The sequence below is a fragment of the Elephas maximus genome, chromosome 7, assembly GCF_024166365.1.
Source record: "Elephas maximus indicus isolate mEleMax1 chromosome 7, mEleMax1 primary haplotype, whole genome shotgun sequence".
In the NCBI taxonomy this organism is placed as follows: Eukaryota; Metazoa; Chordata; class Mammalia; order Proboscidea; family Elephantidae; genus Elephas; species Elephas maximus.
This window is the reverse complement of record NC_064825.1, coordinates 64,475,668-64,499,674: the sequence shown is the minus strand read 5'-3', so window position 1 is coordinate 64,499,674 and position 24,007 is coordinate 64,475,668. Positions and strand designations below refer to the sequence as shown.

The 24,007-nt window shown below is 36.3% G+C and overlaps 1 protein-coding gene across 1 annotated transcript; it reads left to right on the top strand.

The window, feature by feature from the left end:
- The first annotated feature begins 758 nt into the window (after positions 1-758).
- On the top strand, positions 759-23,667 carry TMEM41B (transmembrane protein 41B). Its single transcript, XM_049890349.1, has 7 exons — positions 759-1,099; positions 7,517-7,634; positions 11,815-11,943; positions 15,728-15,821; positions 16,455-16,559; positions 19,346-19,484; positions 21,265-23,667. The coding sequence occupies exons 1-7, from the start codon at positions 979-981 to the stop codon at positions 21,432-21,434; spliced, it is 876 nt and encodes a 291-aa protein (XP_049746306.1). The 5' UTR covers positions 759-978; the 3' UTR covers positions 21,435-23,667.
- The last annotated feature ends 340 nt before the right edge of the window (positions 23,668-24,007 follow it).

Genomic DNA, 24,007 nt, shown 5'->3' with positions numbered 1-24,007 from the left:
AGGTTTAAAATAACATCTCCAGGCAATGGCCTGGATGGGTCATCCTACCTCCATGGAACCCAGAAATCTAGATTCCAGGAGAATTTAAAGTGTTGCTCACAAGTTACTTTCAAAACGGATTGCCAATACACTCACCAGAGAGAGCAATTTGAACGCTGCTCTGAAAGGTAGGAATGGGAAATGTAACTGTCAAAAAGGCACATATGGGCTCAGCACAAAGAAAAGGTAACTGTAATGAGCTGACCTGGGTTAATTAGTTAGGAGCGGCAGGATGATGACAAGGGAAAGCATTTACATTGAATTAAGAAAACCCGGATTTTAGTCTCATTTCTTCCACTGTGAGTTACATTCAAAGGTTATAGACCCTCCCCGATACTTAGTGTTCTGAAATTCAGGTACACCTGGCTCAGGCTTTACCTCTTCCATTATCTTCAAACCAAGCATTTCCTAGCCCCTCCAGTCTTAAAACAACTGTAGGTGGAATTGGTGTATAACAAAGCGGACGGAAATAGCGTCAGTCGCAAAACGCCAACTAATCACTCGCAGGCACTTCCGGTGGCCCGGACAAAGGATTTAAGTCTCTGAGATCGTACTTCCGGATAGTTAAACCTGCGCATTAAGAACCTGTGTCCGCCAGCCGCAGCCCCATGACTTCGAAACCGCGACTGCGCATGCCTCCCGCGGGTGGAGGGGGTGGGGCTATGGATGGGCGGGCCGGGACCTTGACTTGTCTTGCGATTACTGGATCGGCGCGAGCGCGCGAGGCTCGGGGGCGGCGCGGGGCGGAGCCTAGGCCGAGTGGGCGCTGCGGATCTCCGGGGAACGGCGCAGTGTTCGTGGGGCTGAGGTCGTCTCAGGTGAAGAGGTCGCGCCGGAAGTGGCTTAGGCTGTCGCTGTTGTGTGTTGTAAAGAGCCTGCGGCGGAGTTGTTGAGGAGCTGCGGCATCACTCCGTTTCCTCCCCCTTCCCGGCAGCAGCCATGGCGAAAGGCAGCATCGCGGAACGGTCGCAGACGGAGGCACTCCCCACGACCCCAGTAGGGGACCAGGCAGCGCGAACTAGGGCTCCTGCGGCGCCGAGCAGCGGAGACCACTTGAAAGGTGAGTGGACCGGGGAACCAGAACTGGGGCTGTCCCAGCGGCACCAGTGTTCCAGGTGGGGCCCCGGAGTGGAAAGGTCCTTAGACTGTCCCGGGGGTTTGTGGGGAGAGAAGAGGCCGGCTGCTACCCATTATAAGGTTCGTAAATGCTTGTTAGATTGAGTTTATTTGAAAGAAGGAATGACAGTAGTTTGTTTGTTGACGCCCAGAGAGGTTGTGAAGTTGATAGTAAAGTAGCAAAGAGCGGGGTCTTTGGTGGCAGGAACAACTGCGTGTGAGTCCGGGCCCTACTACTTAACTTGTGATCTTGGACTTACTTTCAAAAGCTCAGTGTCTGAACTTTGAACTGACATTAGTAATAATAGTATTTACTTAATAGGTGGGTGGATGGGTTAAACAAAATAATTTATGTAAAAGATTTAGTCTAATGCTTGGCTTATTTTAATCGGAGGCTAAGTAAATGTTAGCAATTATTATTATAGCTAAGGTCTTATTCTAAAGCTGTTTTCCAGTACACCATCCTGGCATTCCTTAGGGCTTTATTGTTTTAAGAAAAAGTACACCTAGAAACTAAATATTTTGATTCCATCTTGGCATGGATTCGTGTTCATTTCTTTTCAGCAGTTGAAATTATTAAGCTTTTTAAATGCGTTTAAGTGACCAAAGTTTTTAAAGTGTCTTGAGCAGTCTAATTTGGCTCTTTAAGTTTTATATATTCGGGGATTTTCCCAACTTATAGAAAATAGGAAAACCCTAGTAGCATAGTGGTTAAGAGCTACGGCTGCTAACCAAAAGGTCAGCAGTTCGAATCCACCACGCGCTGCTTGGAAACCGTATGGGGCATTGCTGTACTACTTTGTCCTGTAGGGTTGCTATGAGTCGGAATGGACTTGATGGCATCGGGTTTGGTTATTTTGGTGTATAGGCAATAGAGGCAAATACTTCAAAAGCCTAGAAATGAATTGTTGTCAAAGAGTAAATCCACTCTAAGTTAAAGAAATAATATTTTGAAGATGCTGCTACTGAGACTGACAAGAATTCAAGGTCTGGAGTTCTTAAAAAAGTGTTTTCCACCTAGGGCGTCCATGAAGATTGTCACTTGGTTTGAGATAAGTTTTTTTGTTACTGTTTTTTACCTAAAGCTGTACAGAACGTAAAATTTTGAAGCTTTCTAAAATGCTTTTATAATTGTTTATCTTATTTTATCATTAGAACAACACATTCAACGTGGTAATTCTTTTTATGATGCTGTCAAAATGTCTCCGGCAAACTATACTTCTGTAGAAAATGGGAAGGATGTGAACTGGATGCCTTCATGGAGAAGTAGGGTTTGGATAAGTAGAGAGGAAGGAAGGAGATTCCGGACAGGGGAAAGAGAGTGGGTTTGAAGGTTAGTGAGAACCTTTTAAGTGTGTCAGTAAAGAGATTATCTTGTCTAGAGTGAAGAGTTTCTGTTGGGTGGTTGTAGGAGATAAGGTTAGCCATGTTTGGAATGGTGTCAGATTATTAAAAAAATAATAATAATAAAAATTTTTTTTTAGAGGGTGTTAAATGCTTTACAAAAGAAGGTCTGATCCTTCTTGTTTATTAATTAAAAATCCCAGTTTTTTCTTTTTCTCTCCTTTCTGTTTGTATGTGTGTATCACTAATTAATGTTAGGAATTCTCTTTATATACGAAAGATTTTGTTGACCCATTGCGTGATAGGATTTGAGCCACTTGCAGGAGTCAAAAAGCTTTTGATGTGATAGTATTAGTAACTACTTAAAACCAGAAAGACTAAACCTGTTGCCATGAAGTCCATTTTGACTCATAGCCACCCTCTGTAGTACAGAGTTGACCCCTCATAGGATTTCCAATTTTTTTTTTTTATGTAATGTTTGCAGAAGCAGGTCACCACACCTTTCTCCCCTGGAGCGGAAGGCGAGTTTGAACTGCCAGCCTTTCAGATCGCAGCGGAGCTCTAAACCACTGTGTCCCCATAGCTCTTAATAACTACTTAGCAACTGATTTTCCAGGTTAAGAAAAACAGTTTTTGTAATTGCAGTTCATAGCTTGGTATTCAAAAAAAGGAAAGGTTTTGAAGGAAAGAATTTTAGTAATCCTTGGTTGAGAAATACAGAATAAGTTCTTGTAAATTTCATGACACTTCAAGAAGATTTGCATTTTATTAACTGACACGTCTGTATACCTTTTATTTACACAACTATTTAGTTGTTGTGTGTGTTTGAAATATTCTATATTCTACATGCTGTGCTTGGTGCATTTAGTGGACTCCTTGCTATGACTCTGTTCTCTAAAATCTGAGCCTTATAGACTGGGGACCGCTTAGAAGACTTGTGAGCAACACAGTCGTAGTGAAAATCTAGTAATTCATTATGAGGCGGGGTGAGAGATAGGCAAAGAGGTAGAGCCAGTTAACAGTCTCTTGGCCTAATCTGTATTTGAGGGTGCCTGGACCTTTTCCTGGAAACCCTGGGGAACCAAAGGGTCAGCAGTTCGAATCCACCAGGCGCTCTTTGGAAACTCCATGGGGCAGTTCTGCGCTGTCCTGTAGGGTCGCTATGAGTCGGAATCGACTTGGCGGCACTGGTTTTTGTTTGTTTGCTTGTTTTTGGACCTTCTCCTGGAAGGAGCTATGGTTGCAAAGTGGTTAGGCTCTTGGCTGCTAACCAGAAAGGTTTGAATCTACTTGCCGCTCCGAGGGAGAAAGATGTGGCAGTTTACTTCTGTAGAGCATACAGCCTTTGAAACCCCATGGGGCAGTTCTACTCTGTCCTGTAGGGGTTCTATGAGTCCGAGTCGACTTGACGGCAGCGGGTTTCGGTTGTGCTGTTTGTCCTGGCTGACCTACTTCCTGAAAACCCTGGTGGCGTAGTGGTTAAGTGCTACGGCTGCTGATCAAAGGGTCAGCGGTTTGAATCCGCCAGGCGCTCCTTGGAAACTCTGTGGGGCTGTTCTACTGTGCCCTACAGGGTCGCTATGAGTTGGAATCGACTCGATGGCACTGGGTTTGGTTTTTTTTGGATCTACTTCCTAGCAAGTCACAGCATTTCCCCATTTTGATTTAAGAGAACTTCTGTGACTGTATTTTTCAATATGTAGGTCAATACCCACGTGAGGGTGTGAAATCAATTTGGTAGGCAATGATAAGCATTAAAAAAAAGAAAGAGAAAATATCAGTGCTTTGCATGCATTAAAACGTAAATATTGTTTCTTGAAAAATAATTTTTCAGTAATACAGATTTTGTATGTATCAGATCATGATGTTAGAAGTAAATTGCTTATTGTGGAATGCAGTAAAAAATTTGAAAATACTGTCTAGGAGTTGGGTTTTACTGCTTTCAGAAGACAATATTGTTCAAACTTTGATGATAAATCAGTCTTAGATCTTGCTTTGCTAATTTGATTCAACAAATACTCATTGAGCATATGCTATGAACAAGGTACTGGCTTAGAGGAAGGAAGCTCTGATTACTGATAACTGGAATTTAAGATTAAAATTGGCAACTGGACACCAACTAAGGAATTAATATGCTTTCTTGATGCCAGTCTCAACTTACATATATTAAAACCTGCAAAAGCCAGAACCTCTGTAAGGCAGGAACCTACCAAAGAAGGAAAATTCAAATATTTTCCACTAACAGCAATGGAGAAGTTGTGAGAAGACTGCACCTTGTCAAAGACAGAAAACTTGTGACACCTAGAAAAACAAGGCAGTCTCAGCTCTCACAGGTTTCACTGTAAAATGTACCTGGATTCTTTTGCTTATAATCAATAGAAAACTCAATTGAAACCCTTGCTGAAAGGAGTTTATTGGTTCATGTAACTAAGAAGTCAAGAGAGGAAGTAGAATTTAATGTCTCAGGCTGTAACCAGTGCCTCGGTGATGTCATCAAGGGTCAGATTTTCATGATATGTTTGTTTGCTTATTTGATGTTAGCTTTATCAGGTTGGTTTCTCTTGAAGGTTCAAAATAAGCTACATGCTTCTTTCTTAATTTCTAGAATCTTTGTCCTAGCATTGTCAATAAAAGTCTTGATATTCACTCTGATTAGACTGGCTCAGATCAAATTCTCATCCCTAAACCAATCACAGTTCTCAAAGGATAAGAATAACCTGATTGGCCCAGCCTAATTCATGTCTTACATTCAGAAAATGTGTCTGCAGAATCATATATAACAAATGCCTAAATGTCCATGACATTTTCAATGCATATCATGAGGTCTCTTCATAAATCATATTCACACATCCTAAAAAGAAAAGAGTAACCAGTTAAAAGTTATAAAATTAACTTGCCCCAGCCCACCTTTTTAACTTCTCTGAATTTCTGACATGCTTCATGATGATCTTGATTCATCTAGTTTATAGAACACACTTTTTTTGTTTTAATAATCTTATTGTGCTTTAGGTGAAAGTTTACAGCACAATAGAACACACTTTTGCGTAGCAAGGAGCTAGACGGTTACCGTCACTTCATGTTTAGCATAGAATTTAGCAAAACCTTACTAATGCAGTTGTAACAAATAAAAATGGTAAAATGAGACAAGGGATAAAATGAAGTTTATCTTTTAGTCAAGGCTTTTTGGTTGAAATGAACAGAGATCAGTTTTAAAAAGCACAAATAAAAAGAGAGATTGTAGTATGGAGTAAGATGTATGTAAACTTATATGTGACAGTCTGACTTGATTTGTAAACGTTCACTTGAAGCTCAATAAAAGTTAATAAAAAAAAGAGAGATTATTTTAAGAATACAAGAGACGATCTCATAGGCATCCATGAGAAGGAAGAAATATTACCAGGCTTCAAGGGAAGTACTAAGTTAGAAGTCAACAAGTAGATTTGCTTTATCTCGCATTTCTGCTTCTCTGGGTGTCTCTTCCAAACTCCACTCTTATACTTTCTGATACATGTCTTTGGCTTGCCATATTATTGACTCTGGCCTCTACTGTTTGACTTTTCGGCCTCAAGGCCCACTACCCCTTGACGACAGTATCTCTTTCTCTTAGTTTTAAGTTTTCAAGAGAAAATCTGGTCAGCCAGTAATGAATTGTTTTTGCTTGGGTCAGGTGTCTGACTTTGGGCCACTCAGTCTCTGTATTTGGGAGGGTGGAGTGTTGGAATCTCTCGGTAAGAATACGGCTGCCATTGAAATTAGCCCTTTTGCGTGACAAAGGGAGTGTGTTAGTTCCCAGAGAGGGGGCATATAGGTAGGGCAATTAATGAAACCTAACACTTTTTAAAATAAATTTTAATGAAGAAAGATTTGTTAAATTAATGAACAGAGTACAGACAGTCCTAAACTTTTGTTTAGGATATTTTATAAAAGCATGTATGAAGACGAGAAGGCAAGATGGGGAAGGGAACCTAGATCAATGGAAACAGAATAGAATGGAAATATAAGAATGCTGACATATTTATAAAAATTGTAACCAATGGCACTGAACAATTTGTATAAAAATTGTTAAAGGGGAACCTAATTTGCTGTGTAAACTTTTGCCTAAAGCACAACAAAATTTTATTAAGAAAAATAGCACATATGAAAGTTATATGTGTAGTAGTTAGAGGAGGAGCATAATGGTGAATCCATTCTCAGGGAACTAAAAATAATAAATTCTTAATTATATTTTTTTAATCCCCTGAGTGTTATCAGTATATATATGGTATAAAATGTAGGCAATAAAAATTGAGCCACCACCTCCTGCCTGCTCCCGAGTGAGCGTTGTGTTAACAAGGGATCCTGGCTTGCTCCACTGATGCTTCATGATAAAACAGTGCTTACTCATTTTTCTGCTTGCTACTTTCTGGATCTCATTCCCTACTTTTACTATCTGGCATGTAATTTTAAAGGCAACACTGAGATTGCTTTGTGAGGGGATGCAAACAAACTCCCATTCTTGGAGTCACCAAACCACCCAGAAATTTGAGGTTCAACATTATGTGTCAAAATCCTTGAGGGTAAGGAGAAAGTATAGCATTCACTAGTTGCATTAGTAAATCTTTGTGTTCTTTTGACAGTTAAAGTAATGGACAAATTACTTAATCTTCCTAAGAGGCCATTCTGTCTGTATTCTCCCAATAGAGATATATAAGATTAAAAGTCAGTGATAGCATCTAGAGCATAAAAAGGAAAAAAAATGCCTTTTTTTCCTTTGGTTTATCAACAGATCAATGCTGTAACTTCTGTTGTTTTTTTCATGCTTATAAAATGAGTATGTCCCCCAGAAGTAATATGCCTATGTCAAATACTTTATGTGGTAAAAATTTAATGTCACAAAGTGTTTTGGGCAAAGGTGTGAACTGTTTTCTGGGAAGAAAGTATTTAAGGAAATTATTTGCTGGCTTGAAATACTGTCTTTATATTTATCTTAATTATAGTTTTTTAAACTTTGTGTTTTTTTTCTTTTTTTTTCTTTCAGAGAAAGCCCGGGAAGAAGCTGGGTCAGCAAGAATGTCACTCCTTATATTGGTGTCCATCTTCTTATTGGCAGCTTTTGTTATGTTTTTGGTATATAAAAATTTTCCCCAGCTTAGTGAGTAAGTATATTGAAAGACAAACTGAAAATTCCTAGACAGTTACAGAGATGAAAGTGGATTAAAACTTAAAGCTGAAATTTAGCAACAGAACTGTCACGGTGATTGTGTATCAGCTCTCATGGCTTGTAGCAACTCCATTTCAACATTGTTAATTAAGTACTTCTTTCTCAATATGCTTCTTGATTTTCTCTGCAAGGTTTTTGTAGCACTCCTTGTTCTCTTAAAGTTTCATCTTTCTAATGGCTTTCAAAAAATTTTTTTTTGTATAACCACAATGCATTTTTATATTGTGACTCTACATGCATGTTCCTTTTCTCTCTCTTTCTTTGTTTTTCTCTCTCTTTTGCATGCATGTATATGTACAAAACTCAGCATTGAATGAAGCATTTCTTACTCTTATTTTAGGCAGTATCTTCTGATACTTTCTAAACTATTCTATTTATTTCATTTCATTTTTTAATGCTGGTAGTGAGGAAGTAAACTTATTTTACAGTTCAGTAATAGATACTGACCTATAGTTTGAAAAACAGTTTACTAATTTCATTCCTTTTCTCTTTGTTTTCTGCCTTCCTACTTTTCCTTCTGGTCAGTTTTAGCGGGCTTCAATCAGTGGCTTCAATCAGTTTCCTTCCTCACCACATTCCTGTCTCCCAGCTCTTTTTTCCTTCCCTGTTTTTCTGAGTGATATGGTCTGAATAGGTACTTTTCGCATTCAAATTGACCTTGTAAAAGATTGTATATCTAGTACAGGTCCACAGTTCCTTAGCAAAAACCTTGGAGTGAAATGTGTTCCAGAATTTAGAATTTTTCTATATGGAATATACTTTATAAATTATGTAATACTTCTAGCAGGGTCTGGGGCAGCAGCCTATTATCAAATACATTAATATTTTTGCAGCAAACCGGCATAGTAACACTAAGTATAATTTAAAAAAAGACTGTGAATGACTTTACATAGTTTGGTTCAATTTTGCTGAGAAATAAATTATAAAAATCTATTCCTTTGCAGAATTTTTTAAGTTTTAGGTAAGAGATTGTGGGCCTAGAACATGTGGTAAGAAGCGAAATAACCACAACTCTTTAACTCACAGTAATACCATCACTGTGTAATCTTAGATTGCATGAGGGACAACTAAAATAGTAGGTAGACTTCCTACTAGAACCAGCCTCACATGAAAACCAGATGGATAGCTGTGAAATGTGATTTCAGGGGATCAGGAAATTCCTGTTGCCTCCAAATTCTTTTCCTTCACCATCTTCTGTGCTTAAAATGTTATGGTTACAATTTAATTATTTTGATTTTAAAGTGTTCCTTACATGGATTTAAATACTCTTTGGAAGGGTAGTGTGTTATATTGTTATTGTTATGTGCCATCAGTCAATTCTGACTCACAGCTACTCTATAAGACAGAGTAGAACTGCCCGATAGGGTCTCCTTGGCTGTAATCTTTATGGAAACAGGTTGTCAGGTCTTTTCTCCCTCTGAGCCACTGGTGGGGTCAAATTGTCAACGTTTTGGTTAGCAGCTGAGCACTTAACCATTGCTCCAGCAAAGGTCCTTTATTATTATTAGTGTGATTGATTTCAGGAGGTTGCATACGATCAAGAACCAATGACATTGAAGAAAGAAGTCGAAGCTGTAGTGAAGGCATTGGCATAAAACAAGGCTTCAGGAGTTGACAGAATACCAATTGAGATATTTCAGCAAACAGATGCAGTGCTGGAACTGCTCACTCGTCAATGCCAAGAAATTTGGAGGACAGCTGCCCGGCCAACCAGCTGGAAGAGATTCCTGTTTGTGTCCATTCCAAAGAAAGATGATCCAGTAGAATGCAGAAATTATTGAACAGTATCATCAATATCACATGCAAGTAAAACTGTGGTGAAGATAATTCAATAACGGTTGGAGCAGTACATTGACAGGGCACTGCTAGAATGTCAAGTTGGATTCTGAAGAGGACATGGAACCAGAGATATCCTTGTTCATGTCAGATGGATCTTGGCTGAAAGCAGAGAATACCAGAAAGATGTTTACCTGTGTTTTATTGACTATGCAAAGGCATTCAGCTGCATGGATCATGATAAATTACGGATGATGTTGCGAAGAATGGGAATTTCAGAACACTTAATTGTGCTCATGAGGAACCTGTGTATAGACCAAGAGGCAGTTGTTTGAACAGAACAAGGGGATTCTGCATGGTTTAGAATGAGGGAAGGTTTCTGTCTGTATACATGTTTGTGTGCACGTATATGCATGTATACACACATTCCTATCGAGTCTTTTTAGTTTTTAAGTTGTATAAATCAGTGTTGTATCCTTTCACCATACTTATTCAATCTGTATGCTGAACAAATAATCCGAGAAGCTGGACTATATAAAAATGTGGCACCAGGATTGGCGGAAGATGCATTAGTCATTAACAATCTGCAATAATGCAGATGACACAACCTTACTTGCTGAAAGTGAAGAGGATTCGAAGTGCTTACTGATGAAGATCGAAGACTACAGACTTCAGTATGGATTACACCTCAGCATCAAGAAAATAAAGAGCTTGTCACAACTGGACCAATAAACAGCGTCATGATAAATGGAGAAAAGATTGAAGTTGTCCAGGATTTCATTTTACTTGGCCCCACAATCAGTGTCCAACAAAGCAGCAGTCAAGAAATCAAACGAGGTATTGCATTGGGAAAATCCGCTGCAAAAGATAAAAGTGTTAAAAGGCAAAGATGTCACTTTGAGGACTAAAGTGCACCTGACAAAAACCATGTTATTTTCAATTGCCTCAAATGCTTACGAAAGCTGGACAATGAATAAGGAAGACTGAAGAATTATTGAAGCCTTCAAATTATGTTGTTGGTGAAGAATATTGAATATACCGTGGACTGCTAGAGGAATGAGAAGTCTGTCTTAGAAGAAATACTGCCAGAGTGCTTCTTGGAAACAAGGATGGAGAAACTTCCTCTAATATACTTTGGGCATGTTATTAGGAGGGACCGATCCCTGGAGAAGGATATCATACTCAGTAAGGTAGAGGGTCAGCAAAAAAGAGGAACACCCTCAAAGAGATGAGTTGACACAGTGGCTGCAACAATGGGCTCAAACATAGCAATTGTGAGGATGGCACAGGACCGGACAGTGTTTTGTTCTTTGTTGTATGTAGGGTCTTTAGGAGTTGGAACTGACTTGATGGCGCCTAACAATAACAGTGTGATTGAATTTCTTAGATCCTCTGTGGTTTTGATCAAGGAGTAAGGAATCGAGAGTTGATTGAAAGAGGGAAAGGATATAGACTGTAGATTCAGGTTGTCTTTGCTGCCAACCTGCTTTAAGAATGGTAACCAAGCAATTATAAATAATAATATACTGTTACAAATCTTTGATATTCTGTTTATTTCTCTCTGTATACGTGTGTGTGTGTGTGTGTGTGTGTGTGCATATATATGCAGGTATACACACGTTTCTATAGAGTTTTTTTAGTTAAATTGTATAAGTGAGAAAAGCCGGTTTAGTTTACCACCTGTTCTATAGGACTGAAGAAAGTAGTGTTGTATCATTGTTTTGCAGGGTCAGTTAAATTTTATTGCGTAAACATATGGGCAGAATATGTGTAAACACAAAGATGATTGGATATGATTATTTAAAGCTTTTGTAAGCAAGTGCTCATTTCCAAACAAGACACCAAAAATAAAGGAAAATTGATAGAGAAAAATGTTCGTTTGTTTGTAAACTTTGAATTGGGATATTCCAGAAAAGGTAAAAACTGAATTCATTGAAAATGTTTACTTAATTTTAGTTGAAATTGATTGTTGACTTTAATTTCTCATGAAGATTATCCAAAATGATGTTAAATGTTTTTAATATGCTAACATCTGTGATCCATTGCTTACATTTAAAATTTAAACCAATATTGGAATAAATCCTTTTAATCTTTAGTTTGAATCATCCTGAACTTTCATACGTAGTTTAGATGTTTCATGAAATTCTTCATTAAAACATTAAATAAAGAACATAATTATAGACTTTTGAACTTAAAAATTGTGAATTTAGAGTTAACATATTACCAATCAAGACATCAAATCATTTTGGATAAAACTTCGTGTTTTGAACTTGACTTGATATTAATTATCTTGACAAAATTCTGTTTTAAATTTTTTCACTTTAATTTTATTTCTTTAGAGAAGAAAGAGTGACTATGAAGGTTCCCAGAGATATGGATGATGCCAAGGCTCTAGGAAAAGTTTTATCCAAATATAAGGACACCTTTTATGTACAAGTACTTGTAGCTTATTTTGCTACATATATTTTGTATCCTTTAACTGAAAAAATGTTTTCTAGTTTTGTTCAAGAAAAAGATTTAAAAAGGTCTGCTGTTCAGTTTTACAGAGTATAATTTTTTCTTTTAAGAATTATTAATGCAGTATATGTAACAACATTAAACAAATCATTGAAAAATTAAATTGGAAAAAATTCTATCATCCTATCTCCTCAAACTCAATTTTATGTCCATATATTTATTACCAGTTTTTTGTATCTGCTTATTTTTCTTATAAACATTTTCTTCCTTTATCCTATTTAAAATAATTACTTTGAATGACCAGTGTCCATGCCATAATTTTTAAATATTTTCTGTTAATTTTAGATATATGTGTCTCTAATTTTTCTGCTTTTATAAATATTATGTTACAAATCTCCTGATTCATAAGATTTTTTTCTTCCATTTAATTGTTTCCTTTGGAAAAATTCCTAAGACAAGAATTAATGGTTCAAAGAATATGAATATTTTTTGTAATTCTTAGTGTGCATTCTTTACAGTAAATATAAGCTGTACTTTGTAATTAGTCAGGTAAATAGCTTTGTCCTTTTTACGTATTTTCAAACTGCATCTGCTATTGGTGATTGATCTTCCAATCTATGGGATAGCTTTAACTTTAATTTCTGATTTTTTTTGTCTTTTATTCTAGTCCTATCTTATTTTGCAAATCTTGGTGAATGAAAGACTTTACTTCATATTGAAAAAATAATCATCATACTCTTTAAAACAGCTTTTATTTTAAAAAAGCAAATTGATTATTTTGTTAATGCTCTCAGAGTATATTCTTGTTTCCTTTTAATTCTTGAATTTCTTTTGCTTTGTTGAGCTTTTTGACTAAAATTTTTTCTCCTATAAAATTTAATAGCAGCATTTTCTTACATGTGTGTTGGTATGTGTATATATATGTATAAGTATGTGTCTGTCTATATATATATATATATATATGTATATGGAACTCTGGTGGTGCAGTTGTTAGTAGTTCAGGCCGCTAACCAAAAGGTTGGCAGTTCAGATTACCCAAGTTGTAAAAATTATTGAGGTCCGTTCCTTTTTCCCTTCATAGGCCATGACAGAACCTGTTCGAACCGGTTCAAAGACCTGATTTGACCCAGCATGTCTCAATTCAGACTAGCTACATTTCAGTGTCTTAACAGCCAGTAGTAGTGGCTATATTGGACAATACAGTACAAACCAAAAATCCATTGCTGTAGAGTTGATTCCAACCCCTAGTGACCCTGGAGGACAGGGTAGAACTGTACCACAGGGTTTGCAAAGAACAGCTGGTGGATTTGAACTGCTGACCTTTTTTGGTTAGCAGCCTTATCATTTAACCACTGCACCACCAGGGCTCCAATACAGTACAAGTATCTTCATAAATTATATCTAATTCCAAACTCTTTTATATAAATTAGTTTTTATAACGTAATTCCTTATTTTAACCCTCACATTCATTCATTTAACCAGTTTTTAAATTTTTTTTCAAAGTAATGATTATATGGTAAGTACGGGTATAGTGCTTTGAGCATTCAGAAGCAGAACAACTATTTCCAGCTGGAATAATGGGGAAGGATGGGTAGAGATAGGAAGTAGATCGTTGTAGACAGAGCAAGACTACAACAGCTTGCAAGCCAAGCATGGTTAGTAAGTGATCAGTAGTCCAATTTAGTTGGAGTGTAGGGTGTAAGGGATATAGACAAAACAAGATTCATTATGTATTGTTGAAGTGGTCTTTCTACTTTTCATATATGTTTGAAAATTTACATAATAAGGTTTGAAAGAACCCTGAAATGTAAATCTCTGTCTCCCTTTTTTTAGTGCAGACATCCAGTAGACAGATGGAATATTCGAGACTGGTATTTGATTAGAGAGATTGCGTCAGAGATACAGAATTAGGAGCTATCAGTATATGTGGCTGATGTCTGAAGCTATGGAAATCATTGAATTTATCAAAGGAAAGGGGGAGAAGTGTGTGGCTAACAATGTTAGAGAAAGCCCAATTTTGAGGGTAAGGAGGGGAAAAAAACTAAAGAAATTATTTGTAACATAGAAGAAAAGTACAGCTCACTGGAGCCTGAGTTTGATGCGAGAGGATGTCTAATCCTATGCAGAGATCGTTAAAAAGCCATTAATTTTGGTCAGGGGGGTGTTTCAATAGAGTGGTGGGGTGGGTAAGCTGAATGGAAGGGGACAAGGAGAGAATCTCTAATGAGAAAGTGAAGACGAGGGGCAACTGTTGAATAGGATACCTGGTTGAGGAAAGCCTAGGTTTTAATTCTAGTTTGCAGGCATCTTGAGTGGCTTTATAGAGAAGGAATCCCATGAAAGAGCAAAAAGTTAGAAATGAAAGAATCCAAGAGGAAGGAGGAGGAGATCGAAATGAAAGAACATGAATAAATTGGGAACTGGAGAAAAAAGAGTCAGAATTTACGGGTGGAGATAGAAATTTTAAAGTAGGAAAGAGAGACAAATTCACTCAGTCTGATTAACTTCTAAGTAGATCAACTTGTTGGGGGTGAAGAAGTCTAAGGAGTCCAGGCCAAAACTAGGAACTAGGGGAAAGTAGAAATAGCAAAACTCTGTTTAAAAATAAATTTGTGATTTTTACTATATTTTTTAACCTCTTAATCCTTTTCGTGAGTAGTGAATTATGGTAAGTTTCCAAAGTTAAATTAGAAATAAGTGATTATACTTAACGGTATGTAGATTTCCATAGAAATCTTGTTTTTTTTTTTTAATTATGCTTTAAGTGAAAGTTTACAGTTCAAGTTAGTCTCTCATACAAAAATTTATGCACGTATTGTTATGTGACCCTAGTTGCTACGCCTGTAATATGTCAGCACACTCCTCCTTTCTACCCCAGATTTCCCGTGTTCATTCAGCCAGCTTGTGTCCCCTTCTGCCTTCTCATCTTGCTCCTGAACAGGAGCTGTCCGTTTAGTCTCATGAACCTACTTGAACTAAGAAGCACACTCTTCATGAGTATCGTTTTATGTCTTACGGCCCAGTCTAATCTTTGTCTGAAGAGTTGACTTCGGGGATGATTTTACTTCTGGGTTAACAGAGTGTCCGGGGGCCATTTCTTCTGGGCTTCCTCCAGTCTCAGACCATTAAGTCTGGTATTTTTACTAGAATTTGAGTTCTGCACCCCACTTTTCTTCTGCTCTGTCAGGGACTCTATTGTGTTCCCTGTCAGGGTGGTCATTGATGGTATCTGGGCTCCATCTAGTTCTTTTAGTCTCAGGCTGATGGAATCTCTGGTTTATGTGGCCGTTATTGTTTCTTGGGCTAGTATTTTCCTTGTATTTTTGGTGTTTTTCAATTTCTTTTGCTCCAGGTTCGTTGGGACCAATTGGTGCGAAATCATGTTTCTTGAAAAAAAAATTTTGGGGTAAATCAAAACAGAACTCATACACATTACAGAAGCACGTTATTTAAGAGATAAATGAAGACCTTTATTTTTTGTCTACATTCCCAGTTCCTCTCTATCTGACATGTGTAGGACATTTGTCTTGGTTTTTCTTTTAGTAACACACTCTTATTAGCATTGTATTCATAGTAATGCTAGTTAGAATAAGAGGCATTACAGGTAAGAAATTAATGAGCTTGTATTTTTTAAAGTTTGTATGTAATTTTATATTTTAATACTGAAATGCGGATATAATCCTATTAACATGGTACCTTCTGTATTAATACTTTTTTTCTGAAATGTTGGATTTGTCTTTCCTTTTAAAAATTCCATTTAATTAATGTTTTAATCCTTAACTTAGAAGTTAACAGCTTGCAAACATTTGCTATTCCAGGTTCTATATTTCTCAGTATCCTCTCAGGGTTTCTTTATCCCTTTCCACTAGCCTTATTTCTTGTTTGTTTGGTAAGTATATAAAATGAAATTGGGAGACTGGAAAAAAAATAGCTTTAAGTAGAATGATGATGATGATGATAATCTTAGGCCCACTAGTCTATGTTAGCATATAAACTCATTAGTTTAGTGGAGTTTAATGTAAAGTAATATCTGTGAAGTCCGGTAAGGAGCTGTTGTAATTTTTTTCCCCTGGAGCCCGGTTATCATAGATTTATTTGCATTTATGGGTTCTGTTTTTGCCTTTTCTTCCTTTTTTTATTTTGTAATTCAATTAAGACTGTTTGTAGACACAATGAATTAAGTTTCAGGGTTGGGGTAACAGGTTGGGATGGTTTCAAGCGTAGTGATTGGGAATAAACTGGCACCTATCATTTTATTCTTAGACTAAAGATCAACATTAAGTATTTGTCATTCCATCACTAAGTTTAATCACAAGTGCCAGTTGTTTTAGCTAACCTCTTTAGCTAGGATTTGGTTGAGAAAGGACTAGGTTCTTTCTTGTTCTTTGCATAAGAAATGTCATACAGAGTATCCTTTCCACCCCACAAAAGAAGTGAACTAGTTGAGTATTTCCTTAGGTGAATATCTGTGTGAATAAGATGGAAAAATACAAAATGTTTTTTGCTTCTTGTTACTTTTCAGTGTTCTGGACTCGGTGCCTCATTCTGCTATATGCTTTCCTATTTAGTTGGGAGGCCAGTTGTATACAAATACCTAACAGAGAAAGCAGTGAAATGGTCACAGCAGGTAAACCTGTATTTTTTAGTCATTTAACTCTTTGGCTAGCTGGGTTCTCAATATATAACCCCTACCTAAATTAACTCAGACTCAGGCTTTTAATAAAATTTATCTTTTGGACGAATAAGAATGTTAATAACGATTTCAAATATGATTTTTTTGTACTTGTAATTCTTCAGTCCTGCTAAGTTCAATCAAAGTAGTCAAAGTGTCCATGTAAAGGAATCACATATTTGAACACCTTTTTTGTGCTAATACAGCATGCTATCAGTATACACCAACTCCTTTAATGCATTTCATCAGTAGAAACAGCTGTTATCTTCAACCAGGATCTCTGCTACAGACTAGCAGTGATAAATATAACAACTACTGTACAACTTGGTGTTGCTGTGTCCCTTCCTATACTTATTTTCAAAAGTCCCTGGGAGAGGTGTTTGAAAATGAACTCAGGCACACATAGATAAATGGCAGTTTTTTTGAATGGGACACCCAGGGCAGGAAAAAGGGCTTCTATAACAAATTGCTACAAACTAAGTAGCTTAACATAACAGAAATTTATCCTCTTCTCACAGTTTTGGAGGTTGGATGTTTGAAATCAAAGCAGGGCCAATGCTCTCTAAAAGCTATAAGGAAGAACCCTTCCCTGCCTCTTCCTAGTTTCTGGTGGCTCCCTTTAGTCCTTGGTGCTCCTTAGCTTTTAGCTGTATCACTCCAATCTCTACCACTGTCTTCTTGTGACCTTCACTTCTCTATGTTTGTATATGTGTCTGTGTCCTCTCCTCTTCTTAATAGAACATTAGGGGCCCGCCCTAAATCCACGATGATTTGGTCTCCTTAACTAATTACACCTGTAAAAAACCATGTTTCCAAATAAGGTGACATTCTGAGGTTCCACATGTACATGGATTTTTGGGGGACATGATTAAAGCCACTGCAATGCATATGCGAAATATGCCTTTTGGTGTACCCTAGTCAGGGTATTAATTTGTTCTTCACATTTCCTTTATTTGATGTGGTAAGTGGAGATAATATTTTACTGAGGCCTTTTCCTTCCATGACTTAACTCCTTGACTTGATGACAAAAAATATATAGATCAAAAAAATGTTCTTTCTGAGAACTTTAGTAGATCTTTGTTCAGTGTATCTGTATCTCAGAATATTAACAATTAAAAACATAGAACTAATCCCCCTGAGCACATTTGTCAAGGTGTTTTTATATACTTTTTACAGTATGCAGGAATATATTACTTTTTCATTAATAGAAAAAATGAAGTTGTATTATCTCCTTTCGATCTACACATACTTTTCCTTTTGTGAAATTAAGTTACCTTTTTGTGATACATTATAGCCCAAACTTAACTGTTGCTGTTGTTGTGTGCCCTCAAGTTGAATCTGACTCATAGTGACCCTATAGGACAAAGTAGGACTGACCCTTAGGGTGTCCTAGGCTACAGCCTTTATGGCACCAGATCTCCAGGTCTTCCTCCTCCCCCCCGTCACCCCCAGGAGTGGCTGGCGGGTTGGAGCCACTGACCTTTTGGTTAGCAGCCAAGCACTTAACCATTGTGCCACCAGGGTGCTGTTCTGGGAAGACAATAGATAAGTAGAAAAGGTAGCATGTGACATCATTTTGGAACAAAAAAATTAAAAAGCAGTTATATAGCAGGATTTTATAGCAATACATATCTAATGTTACAAAATTACGTATTCTAAAGCAAACATAGTATTGCTAAGGGAATCCTATTTTTGAAATTAAATAGTTTGCCCGAAGTCGCAATTATTGTACGGCAATATCTAGAATCTCATATCCCTACACTTTTGGTCTAGTTCTCTTCTCACTATACCACATATGCACTGAATACTAAAATGATTTTATATAAACGTTTTTGTTTGCGATGGCTGTTTTATTTTCTGTGAACTTATTAGCTATTCAAAGAAATATAAACTAATTCAGTGCTTATATTTAATCAGCTAAATGTTTCCATAAATACCTATTTAGTTTCATTTATCAGTAATGAATTAATTTGCTCATGTGATATATAATAACAAAATAAAAATTATCTTTTTTTTTTTAAGCTAGATTTGTTGATGTGCTGTGCTAGCGCTGTACATTGTAGGAAATTGAAGGCATTAAAAAGTTGGCCACTTGATGTATATCTTATATCTAATTATCATATAAGTTTAATTTTGGCATATCAGGTTTAAAATGTTACTGTTGAGTTGTCATTATTTAAGCTGGTATAGAAACATCTTTAGTAACATTAACACATAAGAACAATTTAGAGTTCCAGCTCTAGGAGAAGGCACTGTTAATTCTGGGGGAAGGTACTTGCCATCAATAATTCCCTGGTCTAGGAGCCTCTCAGCACGGAGACCCCAGGTCCAGAGGACATGCTTCACTCCTGGTGCTTCCTTCTTAGTAGTATGAGGTCCCCCTCCCTCTGTGTTTTTTTTTTTTATTCTTTTATATCTCAAAAGAGATTGACTCAAGATACACTGTAATCCTGTAGATTGTGTTCTGCATCATTAAACTGCCTCTACCTCATTTACATCATAGAGGTTAGGATTTAGGATTTCTAACGTATAGGGAATTACCTCAGATCACAAATGGAGAACAGCCATACAGTACTGGGAATCCTGGCCTAGCCAAGTTGACACACATTTTTGGGGGACACAGTTCAACCCATGACAGTTGCTGAGTTGGAACTGACTCAACAGCACCTAACAACAGCTCATTTTCAAGATTGGCCTTAATCTTCATGCTAATTCTTTACTTTTTTTTTTTTTAATGACAGGTTGAACGTCATAGAGATCATCTCATTAACTACATTATATTTTTGAGGATAACACCATTTCTGCCTAATTGGTTTATTAATATTACTTCTCCTGTGATAAATGTGCCACTGAAAGTTTTTTTTATTGGCACTTTTCTAGGTAAGGCCTGTCGTGGACACTGTGTTAGAGCTCATTGTGTACTTATGTAACATTGTACAGCTAGGTTAGATTGTATGCTTCTTGCAGACATGCAAGTACCATGGTAACTAACTCTTGGGCATAGTGCCTGGCCTAAATAGGTGCTCAGAAATGTTGAATTAGGGCTTTTTTTTTTCCTCTTTAAATAAGAGCATATTCTGTTAGATATTATTTTAATCATATAGAATTAAGTAGAATTTTTAACCTTTTTTTTCACTCTCAGTGGAGAGAAAATCCAAGATGCCTTTTTTGAGTAATTTTTTCTTTGTTTTCTGTTCAAGTGCTGAAGTATTGAAAGTTAATTTTCAGTAGAGAATTTATCTTATTTTTTTATTTTATTGTAATCAACATTTATTGTGGACATTACCAAAAGAATGGGGGAAGCTAGGGTCAACCAAGGCTCTTGTTTTCAAGGAGCTTAACACTTAATTTCAGAATTAAATTATTTTGTGAATTCTGGTGGTTCTTAGTAAGAATATTCTGCTTTTCTTTCCAGTTTGAGTTGATTTGTTTAGATACCAACAAAATGAGCAGATTTCTCATGTATCGAATGTCTAATGAAGTTTAAGTTAATCCTTAGAAAAATAGATCTCTTTGAAATGAATAATCAGAATCACTTATTGCTACTTGTAAAATGATTCATTGACAAACTTAAAATTTATATCAGCATGGACAATTTTGTATTTCTAATAATAATGTTATATTTGTGGGATCAGAATTTTTGTCCCTGTATCCTTATCTTTTCAGATGATATAGCTAGAGATTTAGTTACCTGAGCTTTGGCTAAAGTAATTGATTTTTAATGAGATATGATTGTTCTGTATGTGCTCTTTTATGCATTCTTTTTTGGGTATCATTCCATGTCGGTATATCTTGTACCACTTCATTTTTATTTAAAGCATATCTTATCAGGGTAAACAATTTAGTCAACCTTATTTTTGAGCATTTAGATTGTTTCCAGAGTTTTTATGTAATGCTCTCATGGACATCCTTCAGATTTGCTCATATATACCACTATTTCCTGAAGTTGAAATTGCTGAATCAGCACATTCCCTTTTTTTAAAGGCTTTGATGATATTGTAAAATTATTCTCTAGACACTTTTTTTTTTATTGTGCTTTAAGTAAAAGTTTATAGCTTAAGTTAGTTTCTCGTACAAAAATTTAAACACACATTGTTATGTGACCCTAGTTACTCCCTGGATTTCCTGTGTCCATTTAATTCAGCCAGCTCCTGTCTCTTTCTGCCTTCTCATCTTGCCTCTGGACAGGAGCTGCCATTTTAGTCTTGTGTATCTACTTGAACTAAGACGCACATTCTTCATGAGTATCATTTTATGTCTAATAGTCCAGTCCAATCTTTGTCTGAAGCGTTGGCTTTGAGAATGGTTTTAGTTCTGGCTTAACAGAGAGTCAGGGGGCTGTTTCTTCTGGGGTTCCTCCAGTCTCAGACCGTTAAGTCTGGCCTTTTTGTTAGTATTTGAGTTTTGCCGCACTTTTCTCCTCCTCCGTCAGGAACGCTTTGTAGTGTTCCCCGTCAAGGGCGGTCTACAGACTTTTCTTGAGTTTTTTAATTCATTATCCTTAGGAATTCTTTACATGGTAATAACTTGTGGGGCTTTAATTTTTTTTTAATGATTTTTTTTTAACAATGGAAATAGCTGTATTTATAGTTTTATGCACAGAAAAATTTTAATTTTTACAAACAAATGGTTTTTATTGTGTTTTCACTTTTTATTTCAGGTGTTGCACCTCCCTCTTTTATAGCTATCAATGCGGGAACAACACTATACCAGCTTACAACAGCAGGTGAAGCTGTTTCCTGGTATTCAGTATTTTTTCTGATGATTTTGGCTGTTCTTTCCATCCTGCCAGCCATTTTCCACAAAAAACTAAAGCAGAAGTATGAGTAAAAAATCATGTGAGTTTTAGTTTTCCCGTCACCATCATCATCCTCTTCATCATCATCATCTCAGGATTAGCAGGAGTATCTACTTATGTGTTAAAATCACCTCTTCAGCAGTTGAAACGAGGAATCAAATTTTCTGTTGGACATTTAAAATAATGCATTTAATTGACAAGGAGAAAAAAGTAAGAAATGGAAATTGATACACTATAAAAAGTGCTGTCAGTAGTGATGGTAAGCATCTTCTAAATTACTATACAAGAGGGAGCTACAGATAATTACCAACAGCATGGTAGGAAATTCTTGATCCAACTAGTTCATTTATTTCATGAACTAGCCGTACATTCTTACTCATAACTTGATAATTTAATAATATTTCCTCTCATCCCTTAATAATAACTAAAATTAATATACAAAAACAGATTCTGGATTCTTAAAAAAGTGTTGTATTTCTGGCTAAGATCAACCTTCTTTCAGAGCTAAACTTGAAAACTAAAGCTTAAAAGAGATTTACATTTTTTTTCTTCTTTTTACCTTTGAGGTGATAGATTTGTTTAGAGCTTGTGTCTTGGTAAACCACTGAATATGGAAAAGGATATCAAGTTATATCTATTTTGTGAATTTTTTCTTTCAGTTCCAGATTTTTATCATGGATTAGTTTGAAATTTATAATTCTGACCAGCCTGTTTTCATCCTTTTGTCTAGCATATACAAAATGGAGATTATATAATAAGTGTATTATATTTGATGTTGATGATTTATATTCAGATAATATTTTGTTATACAGTTCCCCATTATTATCTTAGAAGGGGATCTAAAAAACAGCAGTCTTATGTGTTAGGTTAATGGTAGTACTTATTATTTTGAAACAAACTTGGTGGTAATGCAGTTCTTAAGTGGTTCAATATAGTAAATTGCTTGGTCCAATGACTAAAATTTACCTCATTTATTTATTAGTTTGGTTATTAAGTTATATATTATGTAATTCTTTTTATGCATGGTATATACCTAAAAGAATGCATCGTTTCATTTCTCTTGCCTTTTTTTGTGTTGGGCTGCTTTTGATGAATGCAGCTTCCCAATTTAGTGTTTTTACTTTTTCTATTTCACAAGGTAAGATTAACTTCTCACATGGTAACTAATATATTTAGATAGTATAGTCCTAGAAAAAACTAAACAGCTTTTTGCGGCTTAGTGGTCATGCCCTTGTTTCCTTAATTCTAGGTCATCACCAGTCTAAATTCTCTTGTCAGTTTTACCTTCACTGAAACTTGTTATTATGTTAAAAGTACTTTATTTGTGGGAGAAATCCTTGTATGTTTTTATTGTGAGAAGTATGATCATCCTCAAAGCCTCTTTCTACAACATAATGTGGATTGATTCGTTATTTTTTCTATCACAGTATTAACAAATGGATTTATTGTAAATACAAAGAAATATATTGATTAATATACTATTCTTATGTCACCTGGCCTTTTGTGTGAAATTATTTATTATTTCTAGCAAGGCTTTCTTCCTTTCTTATTGACCAGAGACTGAGTAATACAGCTTTTGTTATTTTTACAAATGAACCTAAAATATACCCTTTTTGGACAAAATTCACTAAATATTACCGTGTAAAATGTAATTAAGCCAGTTTTTATCAGACTTTTAAAAATAAGAGTTTGGACTCAGGAGAAACCTCACTGTTTAGTCTGGTGTGTGTATGTTATGCCTACTCTCTTAACAGAATATTTTCCCTGTCCTTACTGTTGATTGTTTCACTTTGCTGCTTTCCCCTCACACATTCCCACAAGAGAGTATCCAGTCTTTCCAGATTCATCATCAATGACTGTCAAGAAAGAGTCCCTCACCAGGCTGTATCCTAAATGCAGCTGGTAGCCTGCATTTACAGATTCACAGACTTGGCCTGGAGCCAAATGTAAATTCAAGCGTCAGTCACAGCTTAGACAATTATACAGTAATATCTACAAGAGAGCAAGTGTGTATGTATGTGTGTGTAGGGGAAGAGGTGGGAGGCAGTGAGCAAGCTAGCTAGGAAGCCTGAGGCACTAAGAAAGTGAGACTCTGACCTTCTTCGTTAATAGCCTGTATCTGGAGCTCCACTACTTTGAATGTAATATCTGTAAAATACTACTAATAAATGCAAACAAAAATGTAGTAAGAATACATTGTACTGGAGAAAGTAAAACGTACTTGGGATTTACTTCGTGGAAGTACTTGTATTAAAAAACCTTTCAATGAATAAAAATATTTTCTCTTGACTTTTTTTTTTCATTTTTATTTTGTTGTTAAGAATATACACAGTAAAACATACACCAATTCAACAGCTTCTACATGTGCCATTTAGTGACATTGATTACATTCTTCAAGTTGTGTAACCATCCTCACCCTCCTTTTCTGAGTTGCTTCTTATTAGCATAAGTTCACTGCCCCTAAGGTTCCATTTTATCAAGTTGCTGTTACCAGTTTGATCCTATATAGATAGTTCTTCAAAGAGCATAATGCTCAAGGCAGACCTTTTTTACTAGTTAAGCTATTGTTTGGTTTTAAGAAGACTTAAGGGGATATCTTTGGTTT

Coding starts and splice junctions, on each gene's coding strand:
- TMEM41B (XM_049890349.1), top strand. CDS start 979: ATGGCGAAAGGCAGCATCGCGGAACGGTCGCAGACGGAGGCACTCCCC. Junction 1,100..7,516: donor CAGCGGAGACCACTTGAAAG/GTGAGTGGACCG, acceptor TTTTTCTTTCAG/AGAAAGCCCGGGAAGAAGCT. Junction 19,485..21,264: donor TTTTATTGGCACTTTTCTAG/GTAAGGCCTGTC, acceptor TTTTTATTTCAG/GTGTTGCACCTCCCTCTTTT.